The 27,985-nt window shown below is 41.4% G+C and overlaps 1 protein-coding gene across 1 annotated transcript in view; it reads left to right on the top strand.

Moving 5' to 3' along the window:
* Ryr2 (ryanodine receptor 2) overlaps window positions 1–27,985 on the top strand; it is a 594,119-nt gene that overhangs the window by 317,642 nt on the left and 248,492 nt on the right. Inside the window, 7 exon segments of the mRNA XM_052728780.1 lie at window positions 5,087–5,182; window positions 13,874–13,992; window positions 15,648–15,781; window positions 17,718–17,959; window positions 23,210–23,402; window positions 25,088–25,304; window positions 26,724–26,828. Coding sequence (XP_052584740.1) covers window positions 5,087–5,182; window positions 13,874–13,992; window positions 15,648–15,781; window positions 17,718–17,959; window positions 23,210–23,402; window positions 25,088–25,304; window positions 26,724–26,828 — 1,106 coding nt within the window.

Consider the following 27,985-nt stretch of genomic DNA (forward strand, 5'->3'; position numbering starts at 1 on the left):
CTTTTTCTCTGCTTCCTGGCTTCCACCAGGAGAGCAGCTTTCCCATGCCCTTTTGCTTCTGTGTTTATATCTTGTCATAGGCACAAAAATAGTGGAGCCAGCCTATTATGGATTGGAACTAATGACACAGAATTAATCTTGCCTCCTTTCAAATGGTTTTCTCAGACAATTTGTCACAGTGATGGATACTGACTGTCACAGAGCATACAGCAGCTAGAGACTTCAGTGCCTCCAGAACATTTCCTAGTATTGCTAGGAGGCAGATTCCTGGGTGCCAGGACATGGCGGGGAGGCTGCAAGTGATGAAAACCAAGTGCCTGGCCTTCCCAAGTGCTTAGCATAGGAGCCATCCCATGCTTGTCTGCAGAGATACTTCCTGTCTTGTTCCCCACAGTCCTGGAAAGGCATTGCATTTAAAGGCATGCTGCTTCCCCTGTTTTACTATTTTGTCCTAGTTTCATCTTTATGAAATAGCAATGGCAGTCACAGACATAGTTTAATAGGACTTTGTTTTATTACCAACATTGAGATCTACCTTTCTGAATATGGTTATACACTTATAGGGCTCTAGTCTTTTAAATTATTTATTTATTTATTGTTTGTTTGTTTATCTATTTGTGTGTGTGTGTGTGTACACATGTGTGTGTATGCTATAGTTTGAAAGTAGAAGTCGGAGGACAATTTGTAGAAGTTGGTCTCAGATCAAACTTAGGAGTCTGGCTTGGTAACAAGTGCCTTTTCCTGCTGGGCCATTTTGCTGGCATGAAGACACTAACTCTTAACACTTTTAGAAGACTGGGCAGTTGAGCAAGAAGGTCACAGAGCCTGTTGTGTTCCCATAGGTCCAAGAAGCCACTGCCTGTGTGTGGGCTTGGCCCTGTGTTTGTAAGCCTGAACATGACCTGGATGTCATCTTCTTAAGCAGTTTTTTTCTCCAGACAGCTGCTCCTGATTGTTGAGGGTGGTAAAGAGAGGGAGACTGTACTGTTGATACTTGGTTATGTGGCTGTACACTCAGTGCAGGAGATCAAGGCTGACATCCTTGGGGGCCTGGCAGTAGCTAAGAGCCACTTTCTCTTGTAGGTATATTGGGATTTCCCAGAAGAGCCTGTTTGTCTTAAAGTTCCTGTGGTGAGTCAGGAACTACCCTCATCTGGGTGGCTCTTTGTTAACCCCTCCTTGGCTGTGTGCACCTAGTGACACAAGCCCAACCTCTTTTCCTTAAAGCCACCCTGCTACTTCAGTGTCCCCACTGAGCAGACACAGGGCAGCCTCACTGTGGCACTTCCTTCCCATGATCAATAGAGGACACCTGATTCCCTGAGTGCTTCTTTTACTCCAGCATCTTTGGGCAGGAATAACCCAACTGTAGTTGCCAAGGTCCTTCATCCTCAGGGACAATGTCTCCATTTCTCTAAGACTCTCTTAAATTCTTCACCTCCAGTTTTTAGTGGATTTTAAGTGTCTGCTTAGTACTCTACATGTTCTTAAACCTTTCAGATTCTCCTTCCCTCAGCCCCTGCTGACTGTCTTGTGGAGAGCCTGTGGGCTGTGCATTTGCAGACTGTGAGAGGCTAGTGAGATGGCTTCTGCCTTTGTGTTGCTACCCAGCACCTACCTAGTACAGTATATGGGATATGTCATGTCCCCAGTGCTGAATGAATAGTGTTGATGAGTGAGAATTTCCTGGCCTGACATTGAGGTTTCAATCCACTGGTAATTTTCTGAGTCTGTCATTCTTCTTGGAAAGTTTAAGTCAAAATTTAGAGCTATGTGAGTATGAAGACAGGATATCAGAATACTGCAGGTGCTCTTCAGGGCATGCTAGACACGTCTTCATAAGCACTACATAAGTTGAATATACAGTAAATTGAAAATGTGTCTGAGATATTAACCTCTCAGACATTATTGTTTAGCATAGCCTGTCTTAAAGTGCTCAGAGAACTAATGTCACTCCACAAATGGATACAATCATCCAGTATGAAGCCTATTTTAAAGGAAGAAGGGCTCAAGCAATTATTAAGGACTTGTGTTCCCCAATTGCTGTTAATATATTATTGGGCATCAGCTACTGGCCCTTATGATGACATGGTGGACTGGATCTAATTACCCAGCACCACAAAGAGAAACCTGAATGCCATATCCATTGCTCAGAAATAGTGTTCAGAATGCAAAGCACTGCTTCTATGAACATTATATTTTCTTTTTTATGTCAACAAGATTCCAGAAAATCACACTATTTTAAGTTAGGCTCACAAGAAATAAGAAATGGATAATGGAGTGCTTGTATATGTTAGTTACCTCTCTGTTGCTGTCATAAAACACCATGACCAGGACAACTTATAGAAGAAAGAGTTTATTTGGGCTTGTAGTCCCAGAGGGCCAATAAGAGTTTGTCACAGCAGGGAGGCATGTCAGCAAGCAGCAGGCAAGGCTGCTGGAGCAGGGTGGTGAGAACTCACATCTTAACTGCAAATGTGTACCTGAGATACCCAATAATAAACTATGAGTCTTTAAACTCTCAATGCCCGCCTCCAGTGTCGTACTTCCTCCAACGAGGCCACCACTCCTAAACCTCCTCCCCTTGCATCACTGGCTGGAGACTGAGTGTTCAAATATATGATCCTATGGGGGATGTTTTTGTTCAAGCTATCCAACTGTATAATAAAATAAGGATTTTGCTTATTGTGGGTATATATCCATGTGAGCTTATGTACCACAGTGCACATGTAGAGGTCAGAGGACAACTCTGACCTCTCCTTCTTATTATGTAAGTCCCTCAGATTGACTCAGATCATCTGATTCAACAAGAAGTACCTTTATCCACTGAGCCATCTCACCAGCACATAATAATGATTTTTAAAACTAGTTCCCAACAGTGAGGCTGAGTGTGGTAACACATGCTTAGAACCCCAGCACTCAGGAGGCTGAGGAGGGAGAATTATGATGAATTAGAAGTTGCCTTGGCTGCTCAACAAGTACCATACCTGCATGGGTGACATAGCTCGGACCTCCCATAGACATAGATACACACCCAACAGAGAAAACTATTAATACTTACTTTCACATTCTGACTAGATACAAGTTTAAAGATTTTAAATTATTCAACATTGATAAAAATTAGTTGCATGAACTTGCAGTTGCTTCTGAAGAGCTTAGTTAGAGTGTTTTTATTGCACAGGAGATGAATTACAGTTATTTACGCACTGGATATTCTTGGTATGTACACTTGCAGCTAGCTATTCATTTGTACAGCGGAGAAGTCACTTCTCTTGTACCTTCTGCACTGTGAAGAGATTTAATAAGGCAGAATATTAGATTTAAAAGAACTTAAAATCCAGCACAGGGAGACTTTGCCAGCCCCCGTATTCTGTTCACCTTTTACATTCCCTTGCATTCCCAGGGCTGCTCACAGGGCCCAGTACCCTGATGTCAACAATTCTTAACTGAGGGAAAACAGGAGGTGTGGAAGATGAAAAGCCTTAGAGATTAAGGCAGTAAGGAAGTGGTTAATGAAGGTCGTAGGAATTGTGTTTTTCTAGCATTAGGAAAGAATGTTGTCTTGTGCCCTATACTGTAATGTTCTGCCCACATTAAACTTACACTGCACTTTGCAGGAGAGAATGGTCATCAGATGAAGACTGGCAGGATGAAATGGCTGCCATTGTTTTTCTTTTAGAAGGGAAATACTTTATCTTATCAATTGATTTTTTTTATTTGTGCGCATTATAGGCTGTTGGAGGTGCAGGAGGCACAGACATGTCAAGGTACACATGTGGAGGTCAGGGGACAACTTGCAGGACTCAGTTCATTCCTTCCACCATATATAGGTCTTGAGAATCAAACTTGAGTTGGCAAGCACCTGTCCCCAGCCCCAGTCACTGCACGTACTCCATTTATCCTGTTCCTGAGGCTCCTATGTTTCCCTTCAGGCAGAGGGAGAGAAAACTTCTTGTCCTTTGTGTTTTTCTATTTTACTGTCAGAGCACGAATCAACTTTATTCGTCGACTTGCTTTGGAAGGAGATGTGAAGGGCATCTTTAAGTGTGGTTTGCGCAGTCTAACTGAAGGCTTTTCACCCTCTTGTTCTTAAGCAGTAGGTTGAAGGCAAGAGCCCTTTTTCTCCATTCCTTCAATCTACTTCCTAGTATGGCAAGACTGTGGATAATGACTGTCCCTCTGGGGATATCTTTCTGCCTTTAAATATCATGCTGTTCAAAAATCTCACCTACACCTTCAAGCACTTACACTGTTTCTGAACAGTCTTACAGGTCTAAGCATAGCACTTCTGTTAAAGAAAAATACTAGACTTTCTGTCACAGAACTGAATCTGCTGAGTTTTTAAATGGAAAATTGAATTTTTTTGAGTATATCAACTTGGTTGAAATAATTGTCATTTCAAAATTTCATGTGAAGAAGCATCTTTAGTTGAAGAAGTTGAGAACTGTAAGTCTAGGAAAAGTTAAAATAGCTTTCTCTAAGTTGTTTCAGTCTTGTATATGATTGGAGACCTCTAAATGAAGAGCGGTCTGTAGACATGAGTGACTTACAACTTTATTAGTTGTCAGCCTGCCGTCCTCTTCCCTTGCCTCATTTAGTTACATCTCCCAGCACACTTGTTAGCATCATAGCTGCTAGCTGTATGCCCTTTTATTTTGACTCAGGAAATCTGATGTGTTCTTAACTCCTTTGGAGTATAGGTGTGAAAATTGAGCTCTGGAGAGATCAAATAGTTCAGTCTGGTGGCTAATTAAAAGCAATACATGTTAGAATCCAAGTGGGGAAACTTCCAGAGCACTGGTTTCTGCTACTTTTCATTATCACCTCCCTGTGTGAATCGTTACTTTCTGGAATTGTTTGCCTTCTAATGAGAAGAGCAGTTTTCAGACCCCTCCTGAAGATGCCAAGACAGTTTCAAAAATATCCAGGTTTGTGTGTGCGAATGTGAACATAGTTGCATTTGCATATGGTTTAGACTGACACTGGGAGATGCTTTGTTCTCCCCATCCCATATTGTATGCCTTGTGCAATCTTACCTTGGTCCTTGAACTTGAAAGTCACATTAATGCGAGTTCTTCTTTTGCAGCGGCTCTAATTAGAGGAAATCGTAAAAACTGTGCTCAATTTTCTGGTTCCCTTGACTGGCTGATCAGCAGACTGGAAAGACTGGAAGCGTCCTCTGGTATGTTCCTAGTTTTCTCCTTGATGTGTTTGGTGTTCCTTCCTGTTTCTTCTGTTTCTTGTGCTTGAAGACAAAGCAATTTTGCATGTTCAGCATTATGTTTTCCTTTTAATTGGTTGATTTTTTTTTATTGATTGATTGAGTCACTGTTGCCCCTGAGAGGGTTGGTGCAACCACAGAGCTTCTGGAAGAGGAAAGTAGTCCATTCTAGAGCCAAACATGAGTGACCATGGCCTAGGAACATAGATTTAGGTTACCCCAAATTCCATGTCCCAATGTAGATGCAGTTTTGGGAAGTTCATATAGTAACAGAACAAAGAAAGCCATGAATCAGAGCACTTTCCAAATGCTTCACTGGAAACATCGAGTAGATGAATCAACACCCAAGTAAGGAAAGCTCAGCCGTAGGCCTTGGAACTATCTGCTGACACTTGGAGTGCTCTGTACCTGTACAGTGATGGACGTGTTTTTACATGGGAAGCCTGCCAACTCCCCTCTAGTGAAGGGCCAGTGCAGGGTTCTTAGGGGCCTTCAGATGCCAGAACTTTGAAACATAGTGCTCAGTTCCTGGACACAGGGTGGTTTAAACACCCGAAAGTTACCATAGTTAATGATTCTTGGAATTTTGAAGCTCTTCATACTCTAAAGACATGATTTCCACTACTTGGACAAGAGTGTCTTATCCTCTGGGGCCCTATGAAGCCTTCCTCCTTGATACATGGTTAGATGTGACATGTTGAATTAAAAAGAGACAGCTACTTGAGTGACACCAACTCAGATGGCTCTTATGACACAGAGAAAGAGAAGGAGGCTCTTTCATTGGAGATGTGATTCTAGCTTTAAAAACATCTGGTGGTGTGTGTGTGTGTGTGTGTGTGTGTGTGTGTGTGTGTGTGTCCGCGCGCGCGCGCGCGTTTGCGCGGTGCGCATATGGAACAGTGAACATGTGAAGGTCAGAGGACAACTTTGGACATCAGTCTTTACCTTCTGCCTCATTTCTTGTGGGAGGCTCACTGGCCCAAGAGATTTCAGGGATCATTGTCTCTATCTCCATCCCTACTACAGGAGCTCTGGGATTACAGATTCATATTACTGCCTCTGGCTTTCACATGGATTCTGGGGAGGGTTCCAAATTTCTGTCCCCATGCTTACATAGAAAATAGTTTTTCTGCTGAGCCCAATATTAGCTTTTGATTTAAAGCTTTGTATTTTACAGAAAGTCTACCATGAGATATTGGAGGGATTATGTTCTCCAGTCTCGGGAAAAAAACCAAAAGCAAAACTCAAAGCAAAACTAAACTAAACTAAATCAATCACAATAGCATTGGAAATTTTCTAAAGAAAATCTTTGGTGACAGTCACTGGGGTCAGTACCTCTTTATATACCCTAATATTCCTAACATTCCACACTATAGACAGCCATGTTTCCTACCCTGATCTGTAGTAACAATAAAAGTGGTGTTTTATGTGATGATCTAAGGTGGTCAGGACTTGTAAACCATGCTTCATGTTACAATTACTTAAGAATGCAGGAAAATATAGAAAGCATTTTGTAAAACTATTTACTCCAAGTGCTTGAAATAAAGTATTAATTTTATGGCACACGCCTTTAATCCCAGCTCTCAGGAGGCAGAGGCACGCAGATCTTTGTGAGTTCGAGGCCAGCCTGGGCTACAGAGTAAGTTCCAGGACAGGCTCCAAAGCTATACAGAGAAACCCTGTCTCGAAAAACAAAAACAAACAAACAAAAAAGTATTAATAATAAGAAGGTCCTAATTTAGTAGTCAGGTGTTGTGAAAATTTAAAAATTCTCTCCCGGTCCAAAATCAAACCTTCCTGAGCCGCACCAGGAGGAAATGGTACTCTCCTCACTTCCTTTCTCCACAAAGCAGTAAGCTGCAACTCGAAGGAAGAGACAGAGAAAGAATGGAGCCTTCATTTGGAGGCTTCTTGTATTTTGCTGTATTTTATCAATAAGATGATATGTAGCAAGTGGGGCAGGGGGATCCCTCAAAGGAAACTCCAAATGAAACAGAACCCTTTTTTTTAAAAAATTTATTTTGCAATACAATTCAGTTCTACATATCAGCCATGGATTCCCTTGTTCTCCCCCCTCCCGTCCCCCTCACCTTCCCCCCAACCCCCCCCCCCCCCATTCCCATCTCCTCCAGGGCAAAGCCTTCCCCACAGACTGAGGTCAACCTGGTAGATTCAGTCCAGGTAGGTCTAGTCCCCTCCTCCCAGGCCGAGCCAAACAATCCTGCATAGGCCCCAGGTTTCAAACAGCCAACTCATGCAATGAGCACAGGACCTGGTCCCACTGCCTGGATGCCTCCCAAACAGATCAAGCCAATCAACTGTCTCACCCATTTGGAGGGCCTGATCCAGTGGGGACCCCTCAGCCATTGGTTCATAGTTCATGTGTTTCCATTCATTTGGCTATTTGTCCCTGTGCTTTATCCAACCTTGGTCTCAACAATTCTCGCTCATATAAACCCTCCTCATTCTCGCTAATTGGACTCCCAGAGCTCCACCCAGGGCCTAGTCATGGATCTCTGCATCCAGATCCCTCAGTAGTTGGATGAGGTTTCTAGCACAACAATTAGGGTGTTTGGCCATCCCATCACCAGAGTAGATCAGTTCGGGCTGTCTCTCGACCATTGCCAGCAGTCTGTTGTGTGGGTATCTTTGTGGATTTCTGTGGGCCTCTCTAGCACTTTGCTTCTTCCTATTCTCATGTGGTCTTCATTTACCATGGTCTCCTATTCCTTGTTCTCCCTCTCTGAGGTTTGCAGACAAATGGATGGATCTAGAAAAAATCATCCTGAGTGAGGTAACCCAGACTCAGAAAGACAAACATGGTATGTACTCACTCATAGCAGGATACTAGACATGAAACAAGGATGACTTGTCTGCTACTCACATCACCAGGGAGGCTACCTGGAAAACAGGACCCCAAGAAAGACACAGGGATCGCCCAATGACAGAGAAATGGAATGAGATCTACATGAACAGCCTGGACATGAGTGGGGGTAGTGAAAGGCGAGGGTCGAGGGAAAGAGAGCTTGGGGGAGCGGGAGATCCCAGCTGGATCAAGAACAGAGAGGAAACAGAACCCTTTTTAATGGGCTAAAACAATGTAAAATGTTCAAAGCTCCTAGGTTTCCTGACTTTTTTCTCTTCTTCAGAGTGCTTTTCTTGCAGCAGGTAGAGAAGGGCTGTGGCAAATTACATCTCTAGAAAATGGTTCTTACAATGAAAGAGTTCTTCAGCTATTTCAGAGTCAGGAATACAAGGTGCCCTGCTTCATGACGTGGAGCTGAGTGATTTTACAATTATTTTCCATGGTTACTTGAAGACCACTGTTCACTTCTAGCTGTAGTTCATTGAGTGCTAAGGGTGATGGGACGGCGAGGCTTGCTGGATTCTGGCTTACAGATGCAGAGGTTTCCCGGTTGGCTTAGTCATAGGTGGTGCACCCCAGGTTGTACAATGTTTGACGAGTCTATGGCTTCTAGAATGTATTTTGTTACTCATTAGGACTGTAAGTTCTCAAATGGGCAGACTTACTATATGTACACACTATTTCTACTTCTGCCTCAGTGATGTCTTTCATTATTATTTTTTGGTGTTTCTTTATCTTTTCTAGAGATTTTTTTTAACAAGAAAATAGATTTCTTTGGTACATTTGTAAGGGACATTGGGATAAGCAGTGGCAAATGTGCTGCCTGCAGCCTACTTTATGATTCTTGGAGTAACAGATACCCAATCACATGACCTGGAAACTTGCCTTGTTCTGTGAGTGTCAGTTTCTCTTCAATTTCTGTTAAGGAAGGACCTAAGGATGTCCTTGTCTATTTAAGCTTTGATGTGAGGCTGAGCCCCTGAAAATTATGAGTACTGTGGCATGGATACTCTTCAGAGCTGCTAGTGTGGCAGGAACCACTGGGCACAGCCATGGCACTCATGAACTCATAGTAGCTGTGGTTTCCTGCACAAGACCTGCACAAGATCAATCCAGTCCAAATTCTGGCATAGAAGGGGAAGGTGCTGCTGGGCCCCATTGCTTATCAAAGGAGTTATTGACAGTTGACCAAAATGATTGTCCCTCCCTCTCTTTTTTTTCCCTCCCTCCCCCCTCTCTTTTTCTTTCTTTTCTTTTTTAATGTGTGGCCACTTGTGGTGGTATTGTGTTCCCCAAAATATTGTGCACCCTAATAAACTTATCCGGGGTCAGAGAACAGAACAGCCACAATATTAAACATAGAGGTTAGGCAGTGGTAGCACACACACCTTTAATCCTAGCATGCCAGAGGCAGAGATCCGCCCAGATCTCTGTGAGTTCAAGGCCACACTAGAAAAAGCCAGAAATGATGACTCACATCTTTAATCCCAGGAAGTGATGGCAAGAAGCAGAAAGGTATTTAAGGCATGAGGACAAGGAACTAGAGCCTGGTTAAGCTTTTAGGCTTTTGAGCAACAGTTCAGCTGAGATTCATTCTGGATGAGGACTGAGAGGCTTCCAGTCTGAGGAAACAGGATCAGCTGAGGAATTGGCAAGGTGAGGTGGCTGTGGCTTGTTCTGCTTCTCTGATCTTCCAGCTTTAACCCTAATACCTGGCTTCAGGTTTGATTTTAATAAGACCTGTTAAGATTGATGCTACAGCCACTGGTAGATTTCCCATGTTCCTATGAGCAGACATGAAGTTGAGAGGGGCCTGTGTTGGAATGAGTGTGGTGAACTAGAGAGGAAATGGGGGTGGATATGATAATATATGAAATTGTCAAGACTACGAACTTGATCTGACATAGGCAATTGTGGGACAGTATTTTGCATATATCTCAAGGTTCAGAGAGCAGTGAGAAGCAATGAATAATAGAAAGCAGGTAGTCCCCTGGGTCCTATTTTTGTCACCAACAAGACGCAACAAGTAGAAAGTTAGATGGGTGACTTCATGTATTGGGTCACAGCCAGAATGCAGTGTTTTGCACACTTAATGTCTAGTAGAAGAAGGGCTTGTACCCTTTCATCTGTGACATGTTGTCAGTATTTCATGTGAAAAGTTATTTAGAACATTGTATAAAATATCCTTTAGGCTGGCAACATGGTTAGGCAAGTAGAAGTACTTGCCACTAAGCCTGATGACATGAGTTCCACCCCTGGGACCCAAATAGTAAGAGAGAACCAACTCCCAAAGCTGTCTTCTGACTTTCATAACACATGTTGTGATGTACATGCCCACTCATATATACAGTAAATAAATACATAAATGAGTAAATAAATAAGTGTAGTAGACATTAAAGTAAATCAAATTACTTTTGGAATATGTATATAACATAAAGGAATTTTGTGTCCAGATATTGACTCTGCCCCTAAAATATATCTTTATGTATATGCCAATCTAAAACAATAGTGAAGAAACCTCCTGAATGTAAAGCTCTTCTGGTCCTAATGTTCCAGGCAAGGGAAACTCATCTTGAGCATTCTGCTTTACTGAATTCCTGTCATCCTACCATCAGATTTCCATTCAAAGACAGAGAAGACAAGGCCAAGCACTTACAGGTCACTTGTTTGAGGTCAAGGAAAAGCAGAGGAGGATTGAATCTGCGTCAACACTATGAGCTCTGGAGTAATGTCGTCTTTGCTCCTCATTTTGCTCAGACCAAAGAGCTTACAGAGATTGGCCCACTGGATAGACTCAGTAACAAACTGATGAATGAAAAAAAAAATAACTAAAACCAATAACTATAGTGCCAAAAGTGGCATAGGAACATCTTGTAGTGTTTATGATTCAAATTGCCTCTGTTCTTTGAGACAGTCTCCTGTAACCCAAGCAAGCCTTTAATTCACTGTGTAGTGGAGTGTAGCTAGAATTTTTCTCTCTGGTCCTGCCAAGCTCCAGCAGTCCTGTAGCCCACTTATAAAATAAACATACAGATGCTTATGTTATTTAAACTGCTTGGCCATTAGCTCAGGCCTACCATTGTCTAGCTCTTACTCTTATACTCAGCCCATTTCTGTTAATCTATATGTCGCCACATATTCTGTGGCTTTACCTGCTGCCTTTACATTATGCTCCCTGGACGGCAGGCTGGCGTCTCCTCCTCTCCATCTTCCTGTTCTTTCAATTCTCCTCTCTGCTAGTCCTCCTATACTTCCTGCCTGGCTACTGGTCAATCAGTATTTTATTTATCAATCAATCATCCACAGCAGTGGAGGATGACCTTGAACTTCTGATCCTGCAGTCTCCAATTCTCTAGTGCTGGATTACAGGTGTGTGCCACCATGACTGGTTTTAAGCAGTGCTGGGAATCAAACCCAGGGCTTCCTGCCTGCTAAGCAAACACTCTATCAACTATCTGAGCCACATCTCCAGCCTCTGTCATCTTTTTTGAGACATAACAATGTATCCTAATAAAAATTTGAATAGTATCAAATTTCTGATATGGTCATCTGGTCTTTAGATCATAAACTGTCTTGAAACTGACATTCCTTTTTCCTAACTGTCCTTTGGCAAATGTAGTTTCTCTGTCCTTCATAAATCCTGGCTCCTCTGACGGAAGGGAGCAGCCATCAGAATCCTAATGAGGCTGAACTGCACATTACAGTTGCACTGCTCTGTGTTTGTGCTCTCTCTCAGTTAGTTTATCACGGGAAACTCTGGACTCACACCTGCCTTCCAATCCCAAACCTCAGTCTCTCTTCTTGGCTTATTGATTTTGCGCATGCTTCTCCCCAAGCGTGTTTCGTTACTTTGTGTATGCATTAGAATACTGTGCACTGGCTCCAGTCTCCAACTCTCTCCTGATTTTGCCAATTTGTGTTCTATTTTCAAACTTAACCTTCTCAACTTTTCTCCCTCCTCAGTGTCACGTGAGTTTGAGAAATAATGAGTTTATTTTCCTCTTTAGCCTCAAAAACAGTCTGAAAATTCAAAGTATATGTAATTGTGTTTTCTCAGTTAGGCTTGAAGCCACAGCTCTTTCAGTCATGATTTTTACACTTTATACATTTGAATACTAATGTGATATACAATTTTTTTTCTTTCTCCATTTGGGTAAGATATGGAAATCCTATTTAGGGTAACTTTCATTTGCTTTTATGATTTAGCCCTTGTTAACGAAAAGAAAGAAAATTCCATGCTGTTTCTTTCTTTTTTCCCTTTTCTGTTTGCCAGAAGACTTAAAAATAAATTAGTCATTTATCTTATACTGAAACTCAAATCATTTCTTATTTTAATCTTTGAGTACATTACTTTTGGTAAGTGTATGTATGGTGTGTGTGTGTGTGTGTGTGTGTGTGTGTGTGTGTGTGTGTGTGAGAGAGAGAGAGAGAGAGAGAGAGAGAGAGAGAGAGAGAGAGAGAGAGAGCACAAGTGTGCACATGCCATGGCATGCATGTGGAGATCACAGGACAATCTCAGATGCTGGTCCTTGCTTCCTACCTTCGTTTGAGATAGTCTTCCTTACTGTGCACCACTGTGTACATGAGCAGAGCTGACCCATGAGCTTCTAACAATTCTCCTGTCGTTGCCTCCACTCTGCTGTCAGTGGTTTCGTCTCACATTACCACTCTTCTCTTCTGTAGGATATGCTGTTCACATCCAGATCTAGCCATATTCCTTTCCTGATGCATTCAGTTTTGATCATGCTATGAGCTTTGTGAGCCATTGTTTGCTAAGAGAACCTGTTCTCAGTCTTCTATTGCTTGTTTTTTTTTTTTTTTTTTTGTTTGTTTTTGTTTTTTTTTCCCCTGAGTACAGGAGAGGCTGGCTAACTTTTCTGTAAAAGGCTAATGCCTCAGTCTCAGTGGCTGATTCAAAATACCACATGGACAGTGCCTTTTGGATTTGGTGTATGGATCTCCTCTCACATTGACAGCTCTTCCTTTCCTGGGTATCAGGAAAAAGCGTGCTCCTGTAACCTTCCTCCTCTTTAAAGGCACAGCCTATTCATAAAGAATCAGCCCTCATGACCTCAGGTTATAGCATCCAGATATATATTTAATAGCCAGTGTGCCCTAAGGTCTAAACATTCTGAAAATGAAACCCATTTTGCCTTTTTTCTTTTATAAACCTTAAGAAAAAAAAGGCATATTATACTTTTGTGATGGTTATAGTTTATATTTTTCATTTCTGTACAATTTTGTTTATTTCTTTTGTTTTTTAAATGGAAGTATTTTTTTTTCCTGGGGATCCAGTTTAGGTTGTCAGCCTTCGCTTCAAGTGCCTTTACTCACCTATCCCTCTTGCTGGTTTAGGATTATGTTTCTAATGCCAGAAAGCTTCAGAATCTGCCCTATGCTACTGTCCTTCCATGCCTGTCTCACATACTGGCCCACTCTGGTGTGCCTGCCACTCAAGCCTGTACTGCCCCCTCCTCTCCGTGAATATCTGGAGGGGGATACATTTGCTGAGTCCTCCAAGTCTGTCATACTGCTCTCTATTATACTCGCGAGGTACAGTCACCTTCCTCCGCTAAGCTTCATACTGCTCTCCACCGGGATCCGTTGACTTTGGATACCTGTCTGTTCTGACAAATGCCACCTGTTGCTTCCCACAGTGCCCTGTGGCAAACACATTGAGCACAAAGTAATTACATGTCAAACAGATCGAGTGCAGTTGAATGAAAAAAAGAAAAAAGAGCAGCTTCCCAAAACCTCAATCTCCTTCCCCCTTTCATTGTCTGTAGGCATTCTGGAGGTCCTCCACTGTGTGTTAGTGGAGAGCCCAGAAGCTCTGAATATCATCAAAGAAGGACATATCAAATCCATCATCTCACTTTTAGACAAGCATGGAAGAAACCACAAGGTAAGTGAGCTGTTTGATTTCCACGAGTGAATTCTAGAATCATTACACAGTGGGGAGTGGGCTATATATTGCAAAAGGCTAGAAGAAAGGATTTGAAATGTTTTTCACCAAAATGAAATGATAGGAAGTTTGAGCTGTGTGCATGTGATTGCCTACTGAAAATACAAACCAGTGAGAAAAATGGGATAAATGTTCAACAAGCCTAAAAGGAGTGAAATACTGAGAGGTCAAAATATCTAGTATGTATATAGTGATTTAAAACAGGCAACATGTGTATGCATCTAAGCATACCCGATTGTAACATGAATTGCTAAATGGTCTTTTAATAAAAAAACCCAGAGCCAGATATTGGTGTAAATGCTGAAAGATCAGAGAGACAAAGGAATAAGACACTGCTATATCTCACCTCACCAATTCCGTGAATCCTCTGACTGAAATCCTCTGAGTCCTCACCCGAAAGGCTTCAGCCAAAAAAACCTCTAGCTGTAAGGGACGGTTCTACCAAAAAGACTTTAGTTCCTGTCTCCTCAAGCCTTATATACCTTTCTCTGCCCAGCCATCGCTTCCTGGGATTAAAGGCATGTGTGCTTCCTAGTACTGGGATTAAAGGAGTGTGCCACCACCGCCTGGCTCTATTTCTCTCCTAGACTGAGTCAATCTCATTCCTGGGTAGCTTTGAACTCACAGAGATCCAGATGGATCTCTGCCTCCTGAGTGCTAGGATTAAAGGTGTGTGTGCCACCACTGCCTGGCTTTTATGTTTAATCTAGTGGCTTGTTCTGTTCTTTGATCTTCAGGTAAATTTTATTAGGTTACACAAAATATCACCACACCTGATAGCCTATATGTCAGTATGGTTTTTGTCTTCATGCATCAGTTAGAATAAATTAATAAACTAAGAGATATACCAACAGAAGATAATTTCAAGATGTTGAAATTTTCATGAATGTTTTTCATCCTTAGTTACCATGGAGTAAGATTGTTTCATGTAAAGTCATTGTAACCATGAGAGTACAAACAGTTTTTGCTTTGTATGTGAAAGAAAGATGGAGAGTCACTGGGACACACACTGTCATGTTAAAATGACTGAGCTGAGGCTATGGGTGAGACATGATACAGAGGTTTCAAAAGCCTGAGACTCAGAGTTCACGTCCCCCTCATCCACAAGAATGCTGGAAAACTGTGACTGCTTCCTGTAATCCCAGTGCTTGGGAGGCAGAAATAGGTGACAAGCTGGATTTAGAGTAGTCAAGTTGGTAAGCTCTGGGTTCAAGTGAGAGACCATGCCCCAATATGTAAGGTGGAGAGAATGATTCAGGAAGATGCCCAACATCAACCTGTCTTTCACATGCACATATACACATGTATGTCCACACACATTTGAACATGTATATACACGTGCATGCATACCAGAGAGAGAGAGAGAGAGAGAGAGAGAGAGAGAGAGAGAGAGAGACAGAGACAGAGACAGAGAGAGACAGAGAGAGACAGAGAGACAGAGACAGAGAAAGAGAGACTGAGAGAGAGACAGAGAGACAGAGACAGAGGGAGAGAGAGGGGAGATGATGGGATCAATCACAGTTGGGGTTATGTTTGCCTTGTGGAAAGTGCTGTTGATGAGGTCAGAGGCAGCTGGACGTGCTCTCTCTCCCTAGGTCCTGGACGTGTTGTGCTCTCTCTGTGTTTGCCATGGGGTTGCTGTCCGTTCTAACCAGCATCTCATCTGCGACAATCTTCTGCCAGGACGAGATCTCTTACTACAGACCCGTCTTGTGAATCATGTCAGTAGGTAAGTTCCCATGGACAATGTCATCCAAACCACTGCAAGGAGCTGTCTCTCTAGGGAAGCCAGAGGAGGTCTGTTTGTTTTACTAAAGGATTTGTGTGTGTTCCCCCACTAAACACGTATTGTTTTCTACCTAGTAGAAAGGTTAATAAAATAGCAATAGATGAACTGTTTACTGCAAACACATGTGTAAGAGTTTCTGTTCTCTTTCATGTGTGGACAGATTGCCACTGGCGTCTTCAGAAGTAGGCTGTAGCTGCAGTAATATGCAAGGATATAGCTGTAGGTAGTTGTAAGAAGTCACATTGTTCTTCAGTATCCCGAGAATGTGCCTACTATCGGTGATAAAAAAGATAGTGCCCAAGTCTAACACATTTCAAACTAAAAAGCTAATGAAATGGCATTTTCCACCAGACCAGCCTTTTAGGGAATCTGACAGTGTCACCTACAAGCTACCTAGTGCTACTGTTCCAATTTGCCCATGGCCTGTGCTGTCTGTATTTTGTGAGCTTTCTTCAGTACTGCTCTTGTCTAATTTTTGCAGATGATGAGGGTAGGACTGGGGTAATCCTTGGGTCTGTCTGCAGAAGCTGAGCTAGGGAGTACTATGCTGTCTTTCTTATCCCTTTAGATTAAAAAAAATCAATAAACCAGAAAAATAATATGCTCTATGTGGTAGAGTAACTAGCTCTTTCCATAAGCTTCCATCACTTTATTTTTCCATAAACAGAAGTGGTGTAAGATATGCAGCTTTTAAAAGATTTGTTTGTTTTCATTTTATGAGATTGAATGCATGGTATGTATGTGTACTACATCCATACCTGGAGGGCAAGAGGAGGGCATCAGATTCCCTGGAGCTAGATTATAGGCCATTGTGAGCCACCTTGTGAGAACTGAACCAGAGTCCTCTGTAAGAGCAACCACTGCTCTTAACCACTGAGCCACCTCTCTAAGCTCCCTGTGTTGTGTTGTTTCAACAGGAGTGATAAGGCTTTTGTTGTATGTCAGCCCTGATGTTAATGAGTGGTACTTCCTGACATTGCCATTTCTCCTTGGGATTCCTAGAGAATGTAAGCCCACTCTTAAAATGGACTTAAATGAAACTTGCCAAAAAAGTCTTCTGTTCAAAGTGAGGAAAGAGTAGACAGAGACAACAACAGTCTTCTTTTGTCACATGCTACCGTTGACCATATCATATCATAGCCCATGTGACATGGCCCTTATGTTAGGAAAATTCATGTGTTCTGCGTTAATAGCAGCTCCATTTATTATGTGGTCTTGTTGTATCAAGTATCTCATTTTATGATCTACATTTGATTAATGATATGAAATTTTCAAAAGATCAGTTAAGGAAAAAGTCCTATTGGACCCTGGATTGACTTGGCTGAGTAAACCCAACATCAGGTGTTACACACTCAAGGTGAACTGGGGGTGCTGTCTGCCTGGGTATCACCTCAGTGGTGGTTTTGTAATTCTGTGGTATTTGTTAAAATGTAAGTTTAGGATGTTGGATCAGTTACCTTACTTGTTGTCATGACAGAATACCTGACTGAAGCAATATGGGGAAGAAGCATTTATTCTGGCTTGCAGTTTGCAGGTATAGGTGGGTCAAGTCATGGCAACAGACACATACGATGGATGGGCAGTTTGCATGGGCATTCAGGAAGCAGAGAGATAAATGTTGGTTCTTAGCTTGCTTTCTCATCTTTAGTTAGTCCAGAACCTTAGCACCCAGGATGATACTGCCCACCTCAGTGAACTGAATCTAGAAACATGATCACAGACGTGTCCAGAGGTTGGTCTCCTAAATGATTCTAGAGCCTGTAAAGTTGATGGCACCGACTATCACACATGTACATGATAGAGAATTAGGAATAATATTTAGAATCATGAGTCAAGAAACCAATAGAAGCTTCCTTTGTCTTTTTCTGTCTAAAAGCATGAGGCCTAATATCTTCCTGGGTGTCAGCGAAGGGTCTGCACAGTATAAGAAGTGGTACTACGAGCTCATGGTGGACCATACAGAACCCTTTGTGACAGCAGAGGCTACTCACCTGCGAGTGGGCTGGGCTTCCACTGAAGGCTATTCCCCGTACCCTGGCGGGGGCGAAGAGTGGGGTGGCAATGGCGTTGGTGATGACCTCTTCTCCTATGGGTTCGATGGCCTTCACCTCTGGTCAGGTAGGCATTGTCCCTTTTCCTTGAACAGTTACCAGATGGAGGTCTTGTGACCTGTTGTACTTTTCTGTAAGCTGAGAACACTTGTTGTTAAACACCCAGACGATGAGTACAAGAGTTTAACGAAAAACAGAATTTTTAATACAGAAAAAGAAAATAATTGCGTTACAGTACATTTCCATAGGACTGTAAAGCTTGTGAATGTGTGTTTAAAAATGACATTCTAGTGCGTGAACAAACTGCAAGATTCTCAGGTGTTTCTGAATCACTTTAATTGGTATATTCAAAGATTTAATGTTTGTTATAAAAACCATACAATACAATGACTGGTTTCGATTCCAGTGAGCTAATGTAAAAGCCAGTCAAATGGAAGCTCCATGGGACCAGTCCAATCATGGCATGGCTGGGCAGGTGTGGAAATCTTAAAGCTATGTATATAATCAAGATACCAGCTGCCAAATTCTCAGTAGTGATTTGAATACCTGTTGCAAATGCTATATGTTAAAAATTTGTATTTCTTTCTCCAGATCACAAATAGGTATAATTTGGCTTACTTCAAGGTTTAGTTCTTGCATAGTAACATAGTATTATTTTTGCATTGTATTATTGTTTTCAGGTACTGGGGTTCACCTGGATGTTGCAGGCATGGGCAGTTCATGAAGCTGCATTTATATGACAGTTCTGGGGTGACCTTGACGTATCTTACACTTGGTGTGTGAAAGACATAGAAAGCTACTTTAGGTTATAAAAGCTGAACTTTGTCTCTTAGTTGTGAGTGATGTTCATTTAATAGTATAGAGGCCTAATAAAATCTAGAAAAAAAGGCTTAAAAATTTAAGTGAATTAAGTCCAAGAGTTGATAGTAGTGAGATTAATGAACTCAAAGCACTCTGTAGGGTCAAATCTACATAATAATAGTTATTGGGCCTGTTTTATCCAGTGCCAGTAGTTCAGATGTCATGAGGGTGCCATGTTTTGGATAGCTCATCCATCTCTTGGAGTTTGTGGTCAGGGGCCTCAGAATAATTTATATTGCCTCCCTCCAAGTGCATGAGCCAATCAGATCAGAGCCATAATGCCTTCCTTGTTCTCATGGTAATTTTCTGTGGTCCCAAGGACAGGAAAAGAGTGCTTAGCCTAACATTGGGCTAAGTTCTGTTTTATGGCATATTTGATCTATAATACCCTGAACTCTATTACCCTCACTTCTGAGAATTGCTTCATGGGAAATGGGCCCTCCACTGGATGAATGAGCCATGTTAAAGTGTTTCCCTTTTAGACAGTGGTTGGGGGAAAGGTTTCCTCAGATGCAAAGCCCAGAATTGCTTTATTGGACACTTCACTACTTCTGATCTTACATTACGTTACAACTTTTCCTTTTGACATATTAGAAAAGCTTCATGCCATTCAACTAAAACCTGTGCTTTATGCCTCAATGAGAAGGTGCTAAAGAGAAAAATAAGGACAGAGCATAATGTTTGCATAGATGTGCCATAGGACAGATGGCAGGTCACAGAATTCCTGGAGAAAATTATCCTGAAACTCTGTTGTCAAGAGAACTTATTTTTTAATCTTAAAATCTTTTTCTTGGTGTGAGGTGTGTGTGTGTGTGTGTGTGTGTGTGTGTGTGTGTGTGTGTGTGTGTGTGTATGTGTGTGTGTGTGGTCAGAGGACCACCTCTGGTATCAGTCTGTTTTCCACACAATTTGAGACAGGATCTTATTACTGCTGTGTACAATCCACAGACTCCAAAGATTCTCCCATCTCAACATAGGGGTGCTAGGATAACAGACATGCATGCTACTGTATGTCTGTCTTTTATATGGGTTCTGGGGATCTGAACTTGTGTCCTCGGGAATGTACCATAAGCCTTTGTCAACACTGAGCCGCTTCTCTGGCCCCTTGCTCAGTTTTTAAAGTGCTGAGAAACTATAAGTCATTATGGCTGTAGTTAAAAGCTGCGTTTATTCTATTTAGGAGCTATGACATGCTTTACAAAGACCAATGTAAAGTAGGTAGAATTTGCCTAAGTTCTACATCACGTTCTTACTAACTGAGGCAACTTTCCTAGGGTTGCTCTTGTATTTTTCTTTGTTTTAATGGTTTTTGTAGGATTGAAAGCATCAAACTGGCAGTTTCTAGGAGAGAACCAAATTTTACCATTGTACATTGTGTAATTAGAGGCCAGTATTCCTTGGAACAGGGATTTGGCTCCAAATCAATATTTGAATGACATCTTCATTTATTCTCCCAAACTCAACGATGGACATCATTGTTATTGAGGCGTCCCAGACGAGGACAAGAATATGAAATTCTTGCAACTTTTAAAGAATTGAAATAAAAACGTATAGAGGAGTGCTGTGGAGCAACATAGGAAAGATCAGTGTAGATTTATCACCCAAGGTTGTGAGTCTACCTGCTGCTCCTCCATGTGAACTAAAGGTTCAGTGGAATTCAAGGAGAGGCCCTCTACCTGGAGATGTAATCATGAAGCTTCCATACTGTGTGTACCATGGCCTTGAGTTCTTCACTCACTCTCTGTCTTAGCTGAGCACTACAGACTTTCCAGAGAAGAGGACATAGATAACCCTTAGGTGTTCATTAGCTTCATCACAGCAATGTCAATAAAGCTGAACAATATATTGGATTATAGTTAATGTGTAATTTTAGTATCATGGCTAAAATAGAAACATTCTTATTAACTGTGGATCTTGACACTAGCAAGAAATCAACTTTTTCTCCAGGAGCTGCTTTGCTGTCCTGTTTTTGTTTCTTCTTGTTTTTAAAGCTGCTTTTTATAATATTCAGGGAGTTCTAGAAGATGTACCTAATGATGATTCTGATGCTGAAAGAGTTGTGTATTGATAAGATCAAAACATTGTCTATATTTTAGAAAATAGAGACTGTTCTTTGTCTTTTTTGTTTGTTTTTTGATACAGTGTTTCTCTGTGTAGCTTTGGAGCCTGTCCTGGAACTCACTCTGTAGACCAGGCTGCCACTGGTGCTTTAAATGTGTTCTTGCTTAGAACTCTTGGTATGCTAGACATAAAAAGATGTGTGTGTGTGTGTGTGTGTGTGTGTGTGTGTGTGTGTGTGTGTGTGTGTGTTTATACAAAGCATAGGGGATGGAGAAAGGGTTCAGTTGGTAAAGGAGCTTGCTGCTATCCTGAAGACCCAAGTTTGGTCCCCAGGACACACATGATAGAAGGAGAGAATGGACTAGTTGTCCTCTAACCTCCACAGGCACATCATGGCACACATACATATACACATATCTTAGTCACTGTTCTATTGCTGTGAAAAGACATCAAGACTAAGGTAACTATTATAAAATAAAGCATTTAATTGGGGCTGGCTTACAGTTTCAGAAGTTTAGTCTATTATCATCATGGCTGGAAGCATGACAGCAGGCATGGAAGGCATGATGCTGGAGAAGTAGTTGAGAGCTACATCCTGATCTGCAGTCAGAGAGAAAGACACTGGGCATGGAGTGAGATTTTGAAACCTCAAAGCTCAACCACAGTGACACACTTCCTTCAACAAGGCCACATCCCCTAATTCTTTTTAAATAGTGCCATTCCCTGTTGACTAAGCACTCAAATACATGAGCCTATGGGGACCATTCTTATTCAAATCAACAAAGCACCCATAAAAAACACATAATAAGTAAATGAAAAATAATGTAATAAAATTTATGGCAAAGCATGAGTCATGAAGTCCTTGCTCTAATTGTGTATATGTTTGTGCCTGTCAGCCTATGTTTTGAGGTGACCCATACCTCCCTTTTTGTGTAGTATGCTGTGTGTAGTGGATTCCCCTTGGGACTAATTAGCTGATGACTTGTGATGTTATCAAGAGTGGGCTGATACCATTGGTTGTCCAGAGAAAAGTATGACATTCATCAAATAACTTCATGTCTCTCATTGTATTGTGCTGTACCCAATAAGCCAACCACACAATGTGTAAAGTAAATTTCATTATAAAACAAAAGCAAATTGGCCTTTCATTCTTTCACAGTAAGCAATATGCTGCAAGAACAGAGATAGTTCTGCTTTCAGTATCCCGACTTTATTTTGTATTTATGAAACAAAGATGGTCGTAAGAGAAAGGGCACCAACTGTAAACTATGCCTGAAACTACTGATTTTAAATAATTCATTACTTTTTTCAGCACACTAATTCTAGAAGATGGTACTATTTAGTGCTCAGCTTATAAGAAATCAGTGCCATGAGCAAGATCCAGGACAGGCACCAAAACTACACAGAGAAACCTTATCTCAAAAAACTAAAACAGCAACAACAACAACAACAACAACAAATCAATGCCAGTCCTGGTGGCACATGCCTTTAATCCTAGCATTTGTCAGGCAGAGAAAAGGTGGATCTCTGAGTTTGAGGCCAACCTGATATACAGAGCAAGTTCCAGGAAGCCAGAGCTACACAGAGAAACCTTGTCTTGAAAAACAAAACAAAACACAACCCAAAATAATAACACATACACAAAAACAGAAAGGAGTCAAGGTTCAGAGGGTAAGTCATTTGCCAAGGGCTGTACAAGTTCACGTGGTAGGTGGCAGGGGTTATTGGCAGTTAGATGCTTTCCTAGGTATACTTGGACATCGTTATATTTTCTCTGAGATCATTTCTGCATCCAGTAACATACATATACATGTAGAAATTTCTAGACATGACAAAGCCCCTTTTCCAGCCAAGCTCCTTAGCTCGTGGAAAATAAAATGTTTGCTTTCTTTTTGAACAAGCGTTCTAACACATGATATTTATTTTGGAGACTCACAGTCCATATATTAGTCACGTCTTGTTACTGTGACAAGATACTCGTCAAAACAGTTTCGGTGAGGAAGCATTCATTTTGGCTTACAATTCTAGGTGACACAGTCCATCATGGTGGGGGAAAGCATGATGGCAGGAGCAGGAGGCAGCTGGTGATATTGTGTGCACAGCCAGGAAGCAAAGAGTACCATTGCTGATGTCAGCTCTCTTTCTACGCTTTATGGAGTTTGAGATTGCAGCCCAGGGGATAATGCTGCCCACCTTTAAGGTGGGGCTTTCCACCTCAACCTAGTCTAGATAATCCCAGAGGCTTATCGCTTTGGTGGTTCCAAGTCCTACCAAGTTGACCATGGACATCAACCGCCACAGTGCATTCTTCCCTCATGCTTTGGTCCATTACTCTTGCTATGGCTCAGAGGGTGATTCTCTGTGTTAAATTTCACCTTACTGTTTCCCCCAACAGGTTGTATAGCTCGAACTGTGAGCTCACCCAACCAGCACTTGTTGAGAACTGACGATGTCATCAGTTGCTGTTTAGATCTAAGTGCCCCAAGCATCTCATTCCGCATTAACGGACAACCTGTTCAAGGAATGTTTGAGAACTTCAACATCGATGGCCTATTCTTTCCAGTTGTCAGTTTCTCTGCAGGAATAAAGTTAGTATCTCTCTGTTGCTTAGTTTGTTTCTATTCTCACTTCTCATACTTCCATAGAGGACTCTCCCCTGCTTCCCTAACCTCAGAGCTTCCCTCTGAGATAGCCATTTCTAGATGTGTATTGTCTGTTCCTGGAAAGAAGAGGTGGGGTCCCCCCAAAAGCCCTACCACCTCTTCATCACCCTGTGGAATTCTCTGGGGCTCTCCTTTCAGTATCCTGAAATTTCACACCCATTTCTCTAGTTCACTGTGGTGTTTTATAAAAGGGAATGGATGAAATTCTACAAAGAATATTTTAATTCATGATGGCCTACCATAGTAATTGTCCATACTGTTACCTATTAGTATATTTGTGTATCTACCTAATGTGAGAAACTCTTTTATTCCTACCTACTGTTTTTGTTTTGGTTGTTATTTTAGTTCTAATGTTTGCCCAGGAATAATTTCTAGTTATAAAGGACCATACTGAAGAACACTAATCCAGAGGCACTAGCTAGCCATGCAGATATGGCCATTTCTGGTGTATTTATACAAATTGTGCTACTTTCCCTTAGTTTGTGGATTATTTGAAAGTTTTTCATTGTTTTATCCTACTTCCTTTTTTAGCATGGAAATGAAACAAATTAGAAAATAAATTATAAGGACTTAAAAATGTTAATTGATTTTTTTTGTAAGCTGAACATCTGTATCATTACTGTCATGTAACTGTTTCAAAGTTCCTTCAATAAAGCTCATATATTTAATTGAATGTAATGTCCACAAAATCTTAGTGAGTTCTTTGCTGTTGCTGAATTGACAAAGTATTGGAACTATGGCAACCTGCCTCCTCAGCAAGCAGAGGTGACACCTAGAGTTTCTTTAGGAAATTAGACTCTGGACAGTGACTGGTTTTCCCTAGTAACTCATCCAGATTCTGTCATTTAAGCACACAGGTAGTTAGGTCCCATCTTCACTGTGTCTGATAGTACTTGGGTGTCTTGGGACATTGAGTTACTGAAAATATGTTCTTAATTCATGGAAATATGATAATGTACCTTTCAACATGAAACTGTTCTTTGTAGTTCGTCAAGTGTTAGGTCATCACTGACCTGTGAATATACTTGAGCTGAGATTTTATCTTTGGTCATTATGATGCTCTTGTGTTTAGTCTCTTGGGGGAGAGGCTCTTAGATTCCTAGGTGAGAAGACTATTATGATATTGTATTGGCTACTTTTCTGTTGCTGTGAAAATACCATGACCAAAAGCAATGAAGAGTTTATTTTGGCTTATAGTTTCAAAGGGTTAGAGGTCATACTGGCAGGGAAGACATGACATAGCAGCTGGAGTGGAAATCAGGATGGTCACATTTTCATCCACACAGGAAGCAGAGCCAAAGCAGCAAGTAGGGTGATCCTATAAACCCTGAAAGCCCACCTCCAGTGATGCATTCCCTCCATCAAAATTGCACCTCCTAAGGATTCCGTAACCTCCCCAAACAGGGTCACCTGCTAGGGACCATGTGTTCAGATGCATGAAGCTAATGAGGGACATTTCTCATGTAAACCACCATAGATACTTAGCAGGGAAGGGGAATGTGGCTGTGACAAAGTTAGTTTTGTATTAATAAATTTCCCTAATATTTTTCAATTGGAAAACTTTCATGTGTATCAAAGATATGATTGACTCAAACTTGCTTCCTTTGTAGGGTTCGCTTTTTGCTTGGGGGGAGACATGGAGAATTCAAGTTTCTTCCTCCACCTGGCTATGCAGCTTGCTATGAGGCTGTTTTGCCGAAAGAGAAATTGAAAGTAGAACACAGTCGAGAATATAAGCAGGAGAGGACATACACACGAGATTTGCTGGGGCCCACGGTGTCCCTGACCCAAGCCGCCTTCACACCCGTTCCTGTGGACACCAGCCAGGTACAGAAAGAGACAATGATGGCTATCGGTATACAGTGGCTCTCAAGCTTGGATTGCAGCCCACAACAGTGCACTTCTCAGCCATTCAACTAATGGATCTCATAAGATAACACTCCTCTTTTTGTTCTCCATTTGTCTGTTTTCTATCCTGTGTTTTGGCTTTTCATAAAGAATTATCTCAACCTGCTGTGCTTCTTTCATAATGCTTCACTCCATCACAATGTGAAGGGTTTGTTTGTTTGTTTTTGTCTGATAGATGTAACAGGATTCTGAGATTGAGAGTGAATTAAACACAGCTCTATTTGAATGATGTGATAACTTTTGTGATGTTCATTAGATCATTCAGTTTGTTTATTTGTTTGGAACATGGAAGGCATTTATTTCTAAAAAGTTGACTTCATACTGGGTTCCAGAAACTTCTGTTTTTATCAGTCATTTCGTCACCATATCCTCATTTGGCCAGCCACCTTGTGGTCTTTCTTGAGAGGTCCCTAAATATTTTCCCTTTCTAATAGGAAGGTGTAAGTGTGACCTGACCCCCTCCCCCGCACCGTGAAGCATAATTTGGGGAAACACTAAAAGGAACACAGCAGAGTTCATGGTAAATCAGTCACTTTGTCAGATGCCCAGGATCATGGAGCCAGTGAACTGTCTGCAGCCTACTGGCTCGCCCTGCCCTGTGGGCACTGGCTGGGGGGCCTTAGGAGTGCTGGGTGATTCCTCTTTCTGACTGATGCACACCTTGATATTGATCCATATCCACTTAGCACCTATCAGTTGCCTTCACCAGTGCTCTTGGGAATCTTTCTGGAATGAGCACCCCAACACCAATGAGAATGGAAAAGAGGAGATGTCACCAGTGGATTGAAGTCAGGACAGCTCCTGAAGGGCTTTGAGGCTGGGTCTAGTTTGTATTTTCATTTTATACTCTAAAATTGCAAGGTGCAAGATTTTACAGAAGTGTATATGTCAGTCAGCAGGTTGTTAAGGGCAACGGCCTATGGTTTCAGCTGTTTCTCAAGGTCATTCTGTTCCAGTAGCAAGTAAAGCCATGCTTAGCAAATAGGCAGCACTGCTTCAGGCAAACTACTAAATACATCAATAAATCAATATCTAATAATTGGTCTTTTCTACCTTATTATACTTTATTCTGTTCTCTTTGTCCATTTATTTACTTGCAGTCCTAAATGTACACACACACACACACACACACACACACACACACACACACACACACACACACACACACACCAGCATTTATCTAGTGAACACTATGAAATAGCTGGTTTAGAACCCGATTATTTTGTTGTATTTGAATGGTTTATGAGACACATGCATTTCTTCAGGCTCGCACAATGCTAGCTGGCATGGTACCTTCCAGCATTTGTTTCTGATGAGCATTCTCTCCCTTCTTTCCAGATTGTGTTGCCTCCTCACCTGGAAAGGATAAGAGAAAAACTGGCAGAGAATATCCACGAGCTCTGGGTTATGAATAAAATTGAGCTTGGCTGGCAGTATGGTCCGGTATATGATTTTGAAATTTATTCTCAGATTCTGTTCATAAATCATTTGGAAAGATAACATTTTCTCATTCAACCGGCTGTGGTGTGAAATGAATCAATAGAATTGATTTTCTTGAGGCATCTTGGTTCTGTGCATCTTTTTAAAAACCAAAAGGAAAGGCAATAGTGGCAGACTTACTTCCTGACTTGAAAGTTACTAGTGTATGAACTGAAAGTTGTACTTTAAAAATCAAATTAAATATAGACAATGAGCCTTTCTTTCCTTTTGTTTTTGCTAGAAAACAGGAAAAACAAAGTTGAAATTGGAATGAAAATAAATAAGTCAATTTGTTTTTTCTCCAATATTCTCCTTCCATCCCAGATATATAGTAGCAGAGACCTGTGAGTAGATGTTCCTAGTTAGCTCCATGATTTGAGGATAGTGTGGCCAATAATAGTGTATATGTTTCCCAATACTTATTTACTGAGGATTTCACTTTATAATTTGTCAGGAAAATGTTGCTTAAAATAAGCATATAACTCTCTATGACATCTCAGTTTGTGATAAACGTATTTTAACAGGATCTTGGTAATAATGCTTGTGGTTTTAGAATCGTACTTGGATAAGTATCCCAAAGGCTGACATGCTGTCTCATGATTGACTCAGTATGGAAATTAGTACATTCATCCATGGCACCTCAGTGTGTCACACTGAACTCTGAGTGCAGTACATGGTTAGTGTTGGTAGCCATGCTAACGGTTCATGTATGTTTAGAATTTTGTCCTTTGATGTGGACTCTCATGTGGAGATGATCAGCTTGGACCATTGTTACAGAACACTGGATTCTTGTCATTATTTCAGTTTTTACTTCAGTATTTCCAAAGTCAGGTGTAGGCTATGGTAAGAGAGGGAAGGGATGAGCCAGGGTTTTGATTCACTCTGTTCACCCTGGAGGCATGGCAGTACTGGTTCGTCTCTGGAATAGGGTAGAGAATTATATGGAAATTACATAAACAGGGAATTATGTCCAGGCTCATTCATTCTTGCTTTCATCTTTAGAATTTAGGACTCAAAATTTGGAGTCTTCAGTTCAGTTTTGTAACTCTGTTTCATTCGTAATTCCCATTCATTTGTAATTCCCAGAGAAAGAGGAATAAAGCCAAGATTTCTAATTTGGC

The sequence above is a fragment of the Peromyscus californicus genome, unplaced genomic scaffold (assembly GCF_007827085.1).
Source record: "Peromyscus californicus insignis strain IS unplaced genomic scaffold, ASM782708v3 Scaffold_8__1_contigs__length_139910024, whole genome shotgun sequence".
NCBI lineage: Eukaryota > Metazoa > Chordata > Mammalia > Rodentia > Cricetidae > Peromyscus > Peromyscus californicus.